Below are 14,342 nucleotides of genomic sequence, written 5' to 3' on the forward strand. Positions count from 1 at the left end.
ACCAATTCCAGTCTCTCTCCATTCACTGTAGCATCACACTGGGAGTCACCTTCTCTCTCAATTACCATCACTTTACTCTTTCCTACATTTACTCTCAAGGCACGACACTCACAGACATCAGCAAAACTCTACCCAGTTCTTGTCTGGTATTTGCAAGTAGCACTGCATCATAAGGATACAACAAATTTGAGATGTTTCATCCATCACCATTCATTACCAGCGCCATCCCTCTCTCCATTACTCATGTTTTTACTTCTCTCATCACCCCATCCATTTATATACTGAACAACCATGGGGACATCACACAACCTCGTCACATGCCCACATTAATCATGAACCATTCACTTAGATGCCCATTTACCCTTACACAAGCCTCACTACGAACATAAAACCTCGTGATAATAAAAGTAATAATACGGTAATAACATGTCTATCTATCTATCTCTATCTACAGCCAGACAAATAATTATAATCTGTTTCTGAAAAGCACCATTTTTCTATAATCTTCAAAACCTCAGTTTTCTATAATCTTCAAAACCTCAACCTAAAAGCATAACACTCAACTCATAATTCCTAAAATACCAGATAGCATCTGAAGACAGGCACCAGTAGACCCTGTATTACTCCATAATAACAGTATCATCAAGATCACATGTTTCAAGGGGGGAAGGGAGGGGGAATCAGTTTACTTCTCCAATGACTCCACACACATATACAGCTTTACTAACAAGGGGAACAACCTAAATACTGTTAATTTGGGAGCTGTACAAGAAGAGGATTGTGAATGAAAAGGATATTCCCTTGCTGCTCTAGGTTCCTCCGTACACAGTGGGTCATCATTACTATGCAAAATACTTCCAGAAAGAGAGAGTTGTTTCTTAAATGACTCCAAAGAAGCAGATTGCTTTACAGATATGAGTAACTAAATCATTCTGGACCTGTATAAGGAATGGACTGTGATGCAAAATGACCCTTATTGCTCTAGGTTCCTCGAGATGTGGAGTCATTTTTACTACTTAAAGTATTTCCAGAAAGAGAGTTGTTCTTTAAATGTCTAAACAGACTATTTTATAGATATGGGTACCTGCATAAGAAAAGAAACATGACACAAAATGACCCTCACTGCTCTAGGCTCCTCATGATGTACAGGATCATCAGTACTGCACAAAGTATTTCCAGAGGTGGTAGCAGAAGGAGATAACATACTTAGGTTCACTAAATTCAAGAGGGTAATGCAAAAAGAGATAACACTTCAGCTCCATACTTAGAGTCACTAAATTTAAGAGGAGGGTGATGCAAAAAGGACATTCCCTTACTGCTCTAGGCTCTGGTTGCAGTGGTTGTACTTGTGGTTGGAGGTGAAGATGGTGAGGCATGTGCGGTGGTGGAGGGGGTGGTGGAGGGCGTTGTGATGAGTGTGGAGAAGGTGGGTTATGATGGTAATGATGCTGTTGTTGCTGCTGCTGCTGTTGTTGTTGCTGCAGAATGTTAAGTTGGTTCCTCAATCTCACCACCTGTTGGGAAAGATACATCATCGTCATCATCATCATCACTGTCACTGCCAGTCATCATCATTAACACTGTCATCATCATCATCGTCGTTGTCATTGTCATCATCACTGTCGTCATCCCTTTCCCACCCACAGATGAACGGGACAAGGGTAGATTCAGAAAGTAAAAAAAGTGAAAACTTACCAGGGGAACAATGATACAACAGTCAACTATAAGCTAATTAATTACTGAGCAAATCTCCCAGTATTCAACCTTATACAGCATATAAAGAGGTGAACAGGATCCAGAAACAATACAAAAGTAGAAGAAGCATCCACCGAACTGTTCTAGACATCCTTCTGTTCATCTTTCAGGTCTACAGTACTCTCCGGTCAATCATTCTCAGTATGATTAATCTCACTATGTCACTCTATTAAACAGTATGTATTTGAGACACTGTGCTGATGGTCACAAAAAAAGAAATTTCTCATTGGTCTTTCATGTATCTGCCCCACCTCACCTCTTCTGTCAGTCTTTCCTTCCACCTGGTATATCTCACCTCTACCTTACCACTATCATAAATCTATCTACTTATCTATCTTCAATTTATACCTTATACATAAAATTTCACCTCCAATTAGCTTAATTTCTATTTTTTGACCTGTCTGCCTTACCTCCTGATAATATGTCTCCGCCTCTACACGCATTTCATGAAGCGTGGTGGCTCTGGTGGAGGCACGGAGCTTGGCCACCTCCGCCTCCTTGTCCCTCAGCGTGGCCTCCAGTCTGGACACCCGCAGCTTCAGACTGGACACAAGTGAGGCGCCCTTGTCCGTCAACTGCCTCCGCGCCTCGTCATTCTAGGCATCCAGGGCAGTGGGGTTTGGTTAGTTGGATTAGTCAAGCATTCACAGCACACAAAAACTCCTTTAAGGTACACTCTTGTAAGATGGACTTATGTAAGGCAGCAAATATAGTGAAGATGATCAGGAAGCTGTTGCCTCTCCTGACACTGAGAGGGCTCTCCCTCCGTGCTAAGGGATCTTTGTATGCAGCATGTGTTATGAGTGCAATGCTGTATGATAGTGAGACCTAAGAATTAAACGAAGGGGATATTCATAGGCTGAAACACACAGAAATGACAATGGTTAGGTGGATGTGCAGTACATCCTTGAATGAGAGGCTTGGGGGGGGGGAGCTAGATTTATGACAGAAGAGTTACGAGGAAAGATGGGATTAGAATGTATTGGTGCTGTGGTGAGAGGAGGGAGAATGAGATGGTTCGGGCATGTGGAGAGGATGGGGGATGACTATTGGGTGCAGAAAGTGAGAAGTGTTAACGCTGGGGGTACGGTTGTGATAGGCAGACCGAAAAAGGCTTGGGACGAGGTCACTAGGTGTGACCTCAAGGATAAGGGATTGAACAGGGAGGCTGACAGAGATCGACCAGCATGGAGAACCGCCACTGAGTGACCAAAGCTGACGCATGCAAGTATGTTGGAGCCTTTATAAACAAAACAAAATCAGACATTTCCAAAGTCAGTAAACACAGCCCAAGTAGGATACCAAACATGGATCCCAGAACTTTACCACTCATTTATTTATATGCCCTTTTTTTGCAGCTGATTAAATAAAACACTGTGTAAGTTTCTTCATTCATTCATCATCTAAATGGTTAAGTTAACTGGTATGCAGATAAACTGCTAAACTCTGATATCATATAAACTGGCTATATAATAGTCCTGACAAACACCCTTCCCCCATCAGTCCACCTTAAAGGGGCTTTACTGTACACACCACAAAGAAATTACTCAGTCTGACATTCATTAGGTCACAGAAACAACACACACCAAACCTAAAAATTAAACACAAGTTAATCAAGTCTAAAACCCAAAATTTATTCAGTCTGAATTCCGCCCCAGTAAATACTGGCAAGTTACATCAAGCCTGACCCACTGAGTATGCAACTTCTTGCCTTAGGTACTCCCCACGTGTACAAAAATATGACCAACACTGAACCTTTCTTGATTCAAGTTCTGTGTCACTGCAGTGACAGATATACACTCAGGGCATAAGACAGTGAAGACAACAACATTTTATCAGTTTTCATTTGGAGCTACCAGCATGCATATGGCTGCATCCACACCAAATGCCTACTTACACAGGCATGGGGTTCTATATCACTCTAACCCATGAAAGTTCACCTAACTGCATCCAACGAGGCCACTTGTATGGAATACAGTGATGGAAAACTCACATCCTCAACCGCCTGTACCAGTAAGCATTTGGTGTCAATGTGCCCAACAGTTGCCTGAACGTATCGTTGTGACATCATCAGGTAAAAATGTGTCACCACCCTCCATGGCATCACAAGCAAAACTGGGACAGTGCAGGGAGATGCTGTGATAAGATACTAACATGTGTTTTTTCTCAGTTGTGGTAGTGAAAAATAAAGTGCAGCTGTCACCTGCCACAACATGGGTTATGGAATGGATTCCACCATACCTTCACAGATTAACTCTGTACTCAAAGTTACTATCAAGCTTAACTTCACATCACAATTACTATTAAGCTTAAACTCCCACAAAATTACAATCATAAACAAAATTAGTATCATGCCTGAACCCGTAACTAAAAATTACTACTGCAATACTATTAACTCCTTCAATCAGATGATGCACACTTGACATGGAAAAGGTTCTGACACATTATCTACATCCATTCTACTCGACCTTGCCATCTAAGCACACTCTCTTCTACCCTGTCAACAACAGAATGCCCTAGTCTTTCATAAATCACTACATTTTCTCAGTCTATCCACACTATGCTTATCACATGCAGTCTTAGGCAGTCCCACTTCAACTGGTCTTACTCTTGACTTTTCACACACACATGCCATATCAAAGTTAATTTATATTCTATTATTCTAGCTTTTTTTATCCCATTAACAGAACAGGGGCTCGGGGCTAGGCTACTCAGTCCAGACATTTCACCTCCGTGGCGGCTTGTGTAATATTACGAGCGTATATGGCAGGGAGGCTCACGTAATATTATGTTTTCGTGTTTTCCATGGTTTTGTACAATGGTGCAGAAACTATAGGCTGTCTAGCAATGCTGGGATGCTCCCAGCCACGCTCCTGCCTGCTGTGACTGATCAGCCAGCCTTGATGGGCATCTGTCATTGTCAAACTGTTGTTATTGATAGTCTACAGCCTACAGCCACTTGTGCCCACTCCCTTCCACCACCCACTGTGACTGGTAGACGCTCTGACTGTGCCAAGTGTCCCAGGCTGCCCATAGCCTCAACTCCAATAAAAGAAAAACCACTAAGGATATAGGATACATCGCTGAAATAAATCAGGAGTTAACAAATTTGAGTAATGCTGACTTTAAATACTCACAGGACAAACGCTGTGAACACTGTGAATATGTGCCAAGTAATCCCAATGATGAAATTCTATTCATTTCTTTCTTTTTATACCATACCCTAATACCTGTATATTTACAAGGTTAAAATAATTTCTGATACTTTATTTTCCTCAAAAAATGCCCGCCTGTGAGTTACGCTACGTAATTTTTTGCCATCGCGGAGAGGTTAAGGTAAGGGTGACCAGCTGCTTGCTTCTGAGTGGAACTGTGTACACAATTAGCTCCCACCATGTCTCGTAGCAAAATCATTATGGGTCACATCCGGTTAAAGTGCCTCAACCCACCAGACCACCAAGTATCCATGTACACCAAAGTCTCACAGCTAAAAATACTTGTTCATGAAAATACCTGAGGATGCTGTCTGACTGTAAAGGGGATGTAGTGATGGGGCGCTGCAACCCAAGCCATTAGCCATTCTCCCCGTCTGGCTCTGAAGTGCTAACCCCTTCAATCCAATAACTTCATTATGTATTTACCATGTTTACTTATTTACATATTCATAGTCCACTACCCAAAAATATTAACAACTATGGAGAAACCCCTGGTACTGATGTAGTTAGAAGTTCTTCATTAAACCCTTCACAACCTGATTTCTCTCCCTAAACTCAATACACTGGTACTTGTTTGATGGAAGCAAAATAAACAGATGTCCTTGGACTGAAATGGTTACAAATGGGAGGAGAAGAATGTGGGAGATCAAGACTGGACAGATAAAACAGAATGATATATGCAGGAGGGTGTATGTCATATGAGAAAGAGTCATTACTGAATATGGACAAATGCCTGGTTAAGGCTACACTTCCCTCCACACATCTTAGACTGTAAGGAAAGTCTGAACTGAATCACACAAAACACAGATAAAACATATGCTATGCATTTCAAAATGTTTACCAACCCCCTCCCTAGGCTTTAAGTAATGACTGCCTCTACTACATTACACGGACAGAACAAAGTTAAGAACATATAGTTCACACCGTGATTCATATAAACTCTTCATCCCCTGCATTCCTCTAAATCTTGGTTGGATCCATGAGCTGGTGTAGTACTGCCTGAACTAAATCACAAGGACAAACATACAACACACAGAGAAACATGGACAAACACACAAAAACAAATATCAACCCTGCCCCTCTGACTTACAAACCTTTGCTGGATCCAAGAGCCGATCAATTTGTCAACTGGGGTGCAAGAAAGAATAAGCACTTCACACCAAAATGCATATTAACCTTCGCTCCCTACTAAACGGACCTTTGCTGGATCCATGAGCTGGTGTATTTGTTTATCGCGGCGCAGGAGGTCCTCTTCAAGACGACGGCCACGGGTGCGCAGGGCTGAGTTCTCCTCACGAAGTTCACCAATGTTTCGTCGCAACTCCTGAATCTCCTGGTACTGCTCCTCCTACATTGATAACATCAATTTTGTTACATGATTTCTTGTATTTATTAGGCCCGTTAATACTCCCCTGAAGATATTTAATGAAAACTGTAGTAATTCAACATTTAATACTTTAGGTGGGGGCGCTCACCATCCACTCACTCGATGTAGTGTTGCTCTTGAGTGCCTGCCCTTTCCTCTCTTCCTTCCTTCTTTCCTTCCTTCCTCTTCTGTCTTTCTTTCCTTCATTCTTTCCACTTCCTTCAGTCTACAGGTGACTCTACACTAAGTGACAAGGCAAATGGTTTCCTGTACACCATGAAACCATTTACTATGGTAACCATATAACCACATTATGGCGCCTTGTGGTTTAGTGGGCAATTAAGGCGCTCCAATCGGATTGAGCCAATGCAGGTTTATGTCCAAGGGCTGGTTGTGGTTTACTGCTTATATAATGCCACTCAGGGATGAGCGAGGATGGTCACTCTCATCTTAAAAGTCAGGACCAACTTCCCTAGCCTTGGGCTCCTATGCCCCTCATGAGACAACACTGGATTAAATAATGATGATGATGACATGTTCCAACAAACTACTATGGTAGGTCAAAATTGCTTTAAAGACTGCAGTTACATATAAAAATTTATCTCATGACTGGATATATGTGCATGTAGTAAAGTCCATAAACCACCGACAAAAATGAATTATATACTGAGATACATGCTTGTGAGAACTGTTTTAACCCTGAACCTTCACTGTACATCCTGACCACTTAGCAGATAAATTAACATAAAAGGTAAAACATGCAAAAGCAACTATTTAAAAAGAGACGTGGTATGGAGCCTGGTAACCTGATAATAATACAGTATATAGGTGGCTGTGGCCTTACCTGTGACTTATAGGAGGGCTTGCCGGCATTGGAGCGGAAGTTGCCGGGCCTGGCACAGTGTATCTCACGCTGGTTCACCAATGGCTTCACCCCGCCCACATCAATGTCTGAAACAACAACATCTATGTGCATTCACTCTGACAAATCCTGTCCTCTCCAGGAATCCAGTGAATTTTTTCCCTAATGAATTAAAAGCAGGAAGTAGGGACTTATTTCTCTGTTGGCAATCCATTCCCTTATCCACAACTTACTGAATAAATTAATGAATCCCTATCTCTTCCATCCAATTCACATTGAAGGAAATTCAAAGGATTAATAAAGAGGATATGAGCTTTCGAGAGAGGCTGTACATGCTGCCAAACTGAGGGGGCAAAGGGAATATGCAACTGAAAGCTCAAACAGGGCAGAACGAAGGCAGGGGATGATCCAGACACTGAGGGAGGGGCAGTGGAGGGGGTGGGAGAGCAGTGGAGAGGGAGGAGGGGAGGAAAAGCAGTGGAGAGGAGAGGAGAGGAGAGGAGAGGAGAGGAGAGGAGAGGGGAGGGGAGGGGAGGGGAGGGGAGGGAAGAGCAGTGGAAGGAGGGCTGGAGGTGCAGAAGGCAGGGGAAGGGTGGGATGACTCAAGCAATGTATGACCAAAGCTTGGGACTTAAACAAAAGCTTCTGTTATCATGCACTTAATTCTACTTACCTAAAGAAATTATGCTACTACCATTACTAATCTACTAATGAGATGAACGAATCTTTCTTCTCAGTATAAAAAAATACATTCATATGATATCCATTATACTGCACACAACTGTACCGGTATACATAAAAAAGGACATTGGTGTAAATATAGGTTCAAATAGGGTACATACGCAGCACAATACCTGCCTCTAGAATTCTCATCAGTACAACCTAGTGTGAGACAAGATAAATCAACAGGTGTATAGTATACAGAACAATTATTACTGTAAAAATATGTACACACATCATCAGGGAGCCTTAAAATCATGCAGGTTCTATGTCACAATGCAGACCTACTGAAAACCTAAACTACCTTATGAGTATTACCCCTTGAAACTGGTGATGTATAAATTCCTTAATTAATTCTTGCTATAAAGTATCCACATAATGTTATTTTGCACTGGGGAGACTTTTTCATTTGGAGGGGATACAATATGATAGATATAGCCATGATAAACCCCATCACTACTACAAATCCTTCTCTAATTCAATAAAACTGTCTAGAGAGTGCAAGAATGAAACAAACAAATGTGTCATCCGAGTCATGGGGTTACTAATTATTTAATACTGTACATGTTGCCAAATAATGAGCCTGATCATAACAGTAACTGCACAGTGAATAGCTACGTGCCAATAATACGAAGCCTTTCATCTGTCTGAAAATGCAAAAATGTATCCAAATATCAGCTGGAATACAGCATTCAGATACAAGAAATGGCAAGAAATTATGAAAACTTTCAAGTGTCTCTGAGTGCTTCACACAGCTATCATAGTAAAACACTTCTGTAAAGACTACCACTGCCACAACCAGTGAGGAAGCATTGGCAAACTTTTCACTGAAATAGTACAACAGAACATGAGATGTGTTCACAACTGAGACAAAACATTCAGTGCAGGAGAGAAAAAGTTTGGTGCAAAAACATTCTAGTGTCAGTGCCTAACCGTAAACCTTGGTGACAAAATACCATAGGCCAAGGCAATACTAGCAGGGCAATACTATAATCATACAGTACTACATTACAATACCCATCCTAACAATGTACAGGGTTGTATCATAAGAGCCCAGGAGAGACACCCTGAGGCCCTAAAACTAAGACTCCCCCCCCCCCAAGTTACTGGGGGGGGGTGGAGGGGAAGTCCCCTATATGTGACAATATTATCAAACTTTCTATACATACACTAAGCAATATTACAGAACTTTTACTACATATTAATAAACTATGGGATTACTTTGTGCCCCCCTTACCCCCAGTCTGGCCTGTGGTGTTATGGTAACATTGAGACCCCCCCCCCTCTCCTTGGTCCTGATCAGGATTAAACCATACTGACAGTTACCATACAACACAGTTACAATGATGTCAAGTAAATAATTCCTATGGTGCCAGTTGAATTTACATGTGACCGATATATATATATATTTTTTTTTAGGGCAGTGTCAGGTATGGGTCACCAACAAATGTTTTCCTCACTCATACCTAGATAAAATCACTGAGGTACAATCAAAGACATCTGGATAAATCCTGACAACATCAAAATCTCAGCTTTGTTCTGAGTAGTGACAGGCAAAAAATATGAAGCAATCCAAAGCTAAATTCTTGAAGCCCAGTATGAGAGGGAAGACACTTGTATTTCTGAATATACTTACAACATAGAGTGCATATTTGATTCACAGGGTGCTTAAAAAATTATAGTGTAATTACGGTGGTAAAAATGGCAGACAGTAGCCTATAGTTGGTGCATACTGAAATTACAGGGTGTAAAAAAACATATTACAGTACAGTATCAAATATGGTACAATACTTACAGTGACATCAAACAGATTTGACAGTGTATGTTGCACACTAAATTTACAGGATGATGTAAAAAAAAAAAAATTCACAGTACTGATACGTGACAGTGATATCAGGCAAGCAGTTTATGTGGTGCATAGTGGAATTAACAAGGTGCAACAGAATAATTATAGTTACACTGATATCAAATACATACAGTACAAATTCCCAAATCCAAACATCCACTGTCCAAAAGCATCCGCTTACCAAAGTATATTTCATGCTAAAAAGGGGTACTGATATCACATGCTCTCAATCAATGTATAAACAAAGTTCTTTTGTAGACACATATAGAGCAGATAATAAATTACTGACGCAAAGGATGTGCTTCACTGTATTTACTGTTCACAGAGTCCTAGATATGTATTACTGTACATGATTTTCTCAGTTATCATAATGAATCCACTTTCCATAGTAATCCCTCTATTACCCAGACGACCATTACCCAGACAATCCATTAACTGGGCATTGTGACCTGGCTGTTCAAAACCATTATTCATACATCGTTTCATTTTATCTGGACAAAATGCATCCGGGCTGAAATTATGGTCAAGAGAAAATTTCCACCTTGATGGGCAAGATGCAGTCCAGTGGCGCCGCCAAGTCCAGCTGGGTAGTTTACCCAGCGTCCACTAAAGACCCCCTACGGTGGTCTCATTTCCCACGCAGGTTGTAAACAGTTCCTCCTGGTGGTGCACGTGGTGGCTTTTGTGGTGGTTCTCCACTTTCTCTACCTGCTTTAGGCCTTGCTAATCTTTGCATGCCTCTTCCTAGGGTGTGTGATGATGGCCCCTCCACCAGGGAAAAGGAAGAGGGTGGTGCTGACTCTTTAGAAGTGGGAGATCCTGGGTACGACTGATGCAGGATGGTCGAATCCTGAGTGTTGATGTTGATTTCACTCTAGCTTATTGTACTGTACCATGATTTTATTCTATTTTACCATGATTTTATTCTACTTTACCATTATGTTTTGTGTACCCACTGGATTTTTGTGTGTGTAGCCGTTTTTCTCATATTTTCATGTCACTGCAGTGTATGGCCCTGCAGTGGCGACTGCTTGTCTGTGGTTGATGGGTCTGCTTGACCATGGTAATTGCTTGGCTGTGGTTTATAGGCCTGCCTGACCAGACAAAGTAGTGTTAAACACGTGTTGCACGATATACTGCAGTGGCCTTTTACACTGGCTTTCAAAGCTAGGTTATGTACGAATGGGGACCAGGGAAGTTCGTCATCCTGACAAAGCCATTACCCGGACATGCCGTTGGCTCCATTACATTGAATAATCGAGGGATTACTGTACAGTATTATGATTTTCCCTACAGCCTTTGGAACCAAGCATTTTGGAATGAAAGTTTGTACTGCATCATAGTGAATAAGGTGCACATCAGAACTTACAAGGTGCAATAAAATAAAACAGCAATTATGAAAAAGTAAGGTAACCATAGATCATTTGTGTACCACTTACGACAATTGGGGGCGGAAGGTGGGAAGTGTAAACATCGCTGGTAGGGCTGTGAGAGTCAGACCAAAAAAGACCTGGGACAAGGTCATAGAGAGTGACCTCAGGGATAAGAGACTGAATAGGGAAGCTGCAAGAGATCGAGCAGCATGGACAGCCGCCATCGGGTGACCAAGGCCGATGCATGCAAGCATGGTGGAGCCTTTATAAACAATACGATATTAAGGTCCAAGATTTATACTGCACAGAACTTTGTGATATGAAACAAAAATATTGCCAAATTCTATAAGGTGCATCTTGCTGGATTTACAAAGTGCAAAAAAGAATTACAGAATGCAGTAGTCACAGCAATGACAAACAGTTTATTATGGTGTATATTACCATAACAGGGTGTATCAAAGCCATTACACAAGCTGTACCCAATCCCAAGGCAGCACCCCATCTTACTCTTTCCGTTGTGCATCATTTTCCCGCTGAGACTACCCCGTTTGGCAAGGATGGAAGAGGAGGTAGTGGGAGGGGGAAGGCGAGGAGGAAGTGAGCGAGTCTGAGGCGTCATTTTGGCCAACGATGCTGCTGTTGTCGTTGTTCCATCCTGGTCGAGCGCAGGCAAAGGAAGGCACCACTCCAGTCACCTCAACCACACACACAGAGGCAGTATAAGGTTAGGGAAAGGATTCACAAATACATGCCTTACAGCCTCTTCAATCTGATGACAAATTACCTAATTTGCCTTTTTGTCTACAGGCATTTACGCTGCTCCCCTATGATTTTCTCCATCTTAGGAAAGACATCTTGTACTGAAGGTTTTATTAAAGATACATCCTACCCCTTCAGTTCTTAAAGTCTATCCTAAGCTGAGCAAAATCTCCAATTAATAAAAAATAAAATTTAAAAACAAATAAAACTGGCAGTGTGGCTCCTTACAACCTGAATGCAAACATCTGACATCATGGCTGACAAACATGTGGGTTAGACAGGATTAAAAGTGAAGAAACATAGCATGCAGGAAAACATCAGTACTGTAATCAGAGAAATTACCAATATGCCGGGAATCGAACCCGGGACTCTCAGGTGAGAGCCAGGCAGCATACCACTACACCACGACCAGGTAAAAGTTAACTCACGTTGTCACAATCTTGTAACCAACGTCCCTCCGCCCCCACTGTGGGCATCAAGAGGATGAGTTAACCCCCTGGCACTCGGGCAAGTAGATGCTTTTAATCTATCCCAAACACTTACGGCAATTCAGTACTGTAATGTTAAGTACCTAAACATCAATATCAAACCAGGGGAAATAACAACACAAAAATGTGACACCATCTACACAAGACATCTTTACATGTTAACACCTTTATTTATTTTTTTGCTTATTCTTGCTACCTCCTGATGATTTTATTCAGCTTTGAGGACAGGCTTTTGAACTGGAGGGATTAAACTCAGCCTTAATTAACCCCTACAATACAAAAGTTGTTTCCTACGCTCAATAAAATAGCAAGGTAGCAGAGAGATCATCACCATCAGCAGCAGCATCCAGACCTCCTTTCCCAACTTAGGGCCTGGGTGAGGTAGGATCCAGACCCAGAAAAAAATTGAGAGAACGAGACTCTATCCAAAGTTTGCAAAACTGAATAGGCTACAGTCACATTCGTTCACTGTTCACACCCCTAGAATCCTGGTGCCTCCAACTGAGAGATATAAACTTATCCCACACGTAGCTTCATGTTCATATATCTGACAGGAAGACAACTGCCAAAATTATAATTCATACATTCCTCAGCACAAAATTCATCTAACCAATTTCAGTTTGTCAGTACCCTAACCTCATCAGCTTCCACACCTCTCTTTCTCACACACTCAGCAAACAGCAACATAAAGGATGTCACCCAGGTTCAAAAGGTAAATGAGACACTATCCACAATAATGTTTAACGACAGTACTGAACTTATTACACTATATTCATTGTATCTACTGACCAACATAGGAAAACTCATGAAGTGGCCCTTGATATTTCTAAAGCTTCTGACAGTGTGGCTCCATTCCCTGCTATCCAAACTCCCTTGCTATGTACTAACATCTTTTGTTCCTCTGATTTCCTCATATCTCAGTGACAAAGATAAGAGTAAAAGTAGATGATGTATATTCCAATTTCCACTCATTTAACACTGGTGTGCCACAAGGATCAGTTCTGGCTTCAACCCTATTCCTAATTCATATTAATGATGTCTCATCTGTCGCCCATAATCCCATCCATTCATATACAGATGACTCAACACTTCACAGCTTAATCACACTTAAACACCCATTCATAAAGTTTAATATCTCTAACTCACAACTCAGTACAGCCATCTCCATAAATCAAGATTTATCTAGGATCACTGAATGGGGACTAAACAACCTTGTCTCATTGAATGCTAGGAAAACCAAATATATACATTTTATTACCAGACAGATGTTGCCAGATTCCTATGTTACCTTCAATGCTACTAATATTCTCATCTCCAAAAGTATTTAAATTCTCGGTGTTTCCCTTAACAATGCCCTCAGCTTGACCTCTCATGTCAGATCACTTGCTAAAACTGCCTAAAAGAAATCTGGATTACTGTACAGAGTTCATAGCTTCTTCACTGCCGAGCAGTTGGCTATAGTTTAAAAGAATCATGTTCACTCTCAGCTGGAATACTTTTCCCCTTTTGTGGAGTGGAAGTGGGGAGGTTGAACTAAACCAACTAGACAAAATTCAGAACAAAGCTGTTAGAACTATTAGTAACCCTGCTATTACAAATAAACTACCTCTCCTTCAGGTAAGAAGGAATGTTGCCTCTCTTGCATTATTTCACAGATACTTTTATGACAAATGTTCAGTTCCACTGTGCCACCTCTCCATGCCTTCCTCTTTGCTATGCAGGCATCTGGTAGTGCTCATGATCAGCATGTCAGATTGCCAAACTGCAGAACTTCTGCCTATCAGAAATCTTTTACTCTTTGGAACTCGCTTCCCCAGAGTTGTTTGCCCCTAGACTTCAACCTACAGCTGTTCAAGTCCAACTGTTACAGATTTTTTATGAATGGAGGACACCAGTAATCTGGTGTATGGACTGTTTTTTATTATTCATTTGTTTTTCTTTCCTCTGTTCTGTTATTT

At 41.4% G+C, this 14,342-nt stretch overlaps 1 protein-coding gene across 1 annotated transcript in view; it reads right to left on the bottom strand.

The window, feature by feature from the left end:
• The window catches only part of LOC145397653 (uncharacterized), a 52,752-nt gene extending 40,996 nt beyond the window's left edge, over positions 1 to 11,756 (bottom strand). The window contains exons 1-5 of the mRNA XM_080270692.1: positions 11,645 to 11,756; positions 7,181 to 7,287; positions 6,169 to 6,318; positions 2,166 to 2,351; positions 1,317 to 1,514 (exon numbers count right to left, since the gene is read on the bottom strand). Coding sequence (XP_080126818.1) covers positions 1,317 to 1,514; positions 2,166 to 2,351; positions 6,169 to 6,318; positions 7,181 to 7,287; positions 11,645 to 11,756 — 753 coding nt within the window. The remainder of the gene's footprint in view (positions 1 to 1,316; positions 1,515 to 2,165; positions 2,352 to 6,168; positions 6,319 to 7,180; positions 7,288 to 11,644) is intronic.
• Between the last annotated feature and the right edge of the window lie 2,586 nt (positions 11,757 to 14,342).

This window comes from Coenobita brevimanus, chromosome 42, assembly GCF_032717465.1.
Source record: "Coenobita brevimanus isolate Jiangsu-jjx chromosome 42, ASM3271746v2, whole genome shotgun sequence".
NCBI lineage: Eukaryota > Metazoa > Arthropoda > Malacostraca > Decapoda > Coenobitidae > Coenobita > Coenobita brevimanus.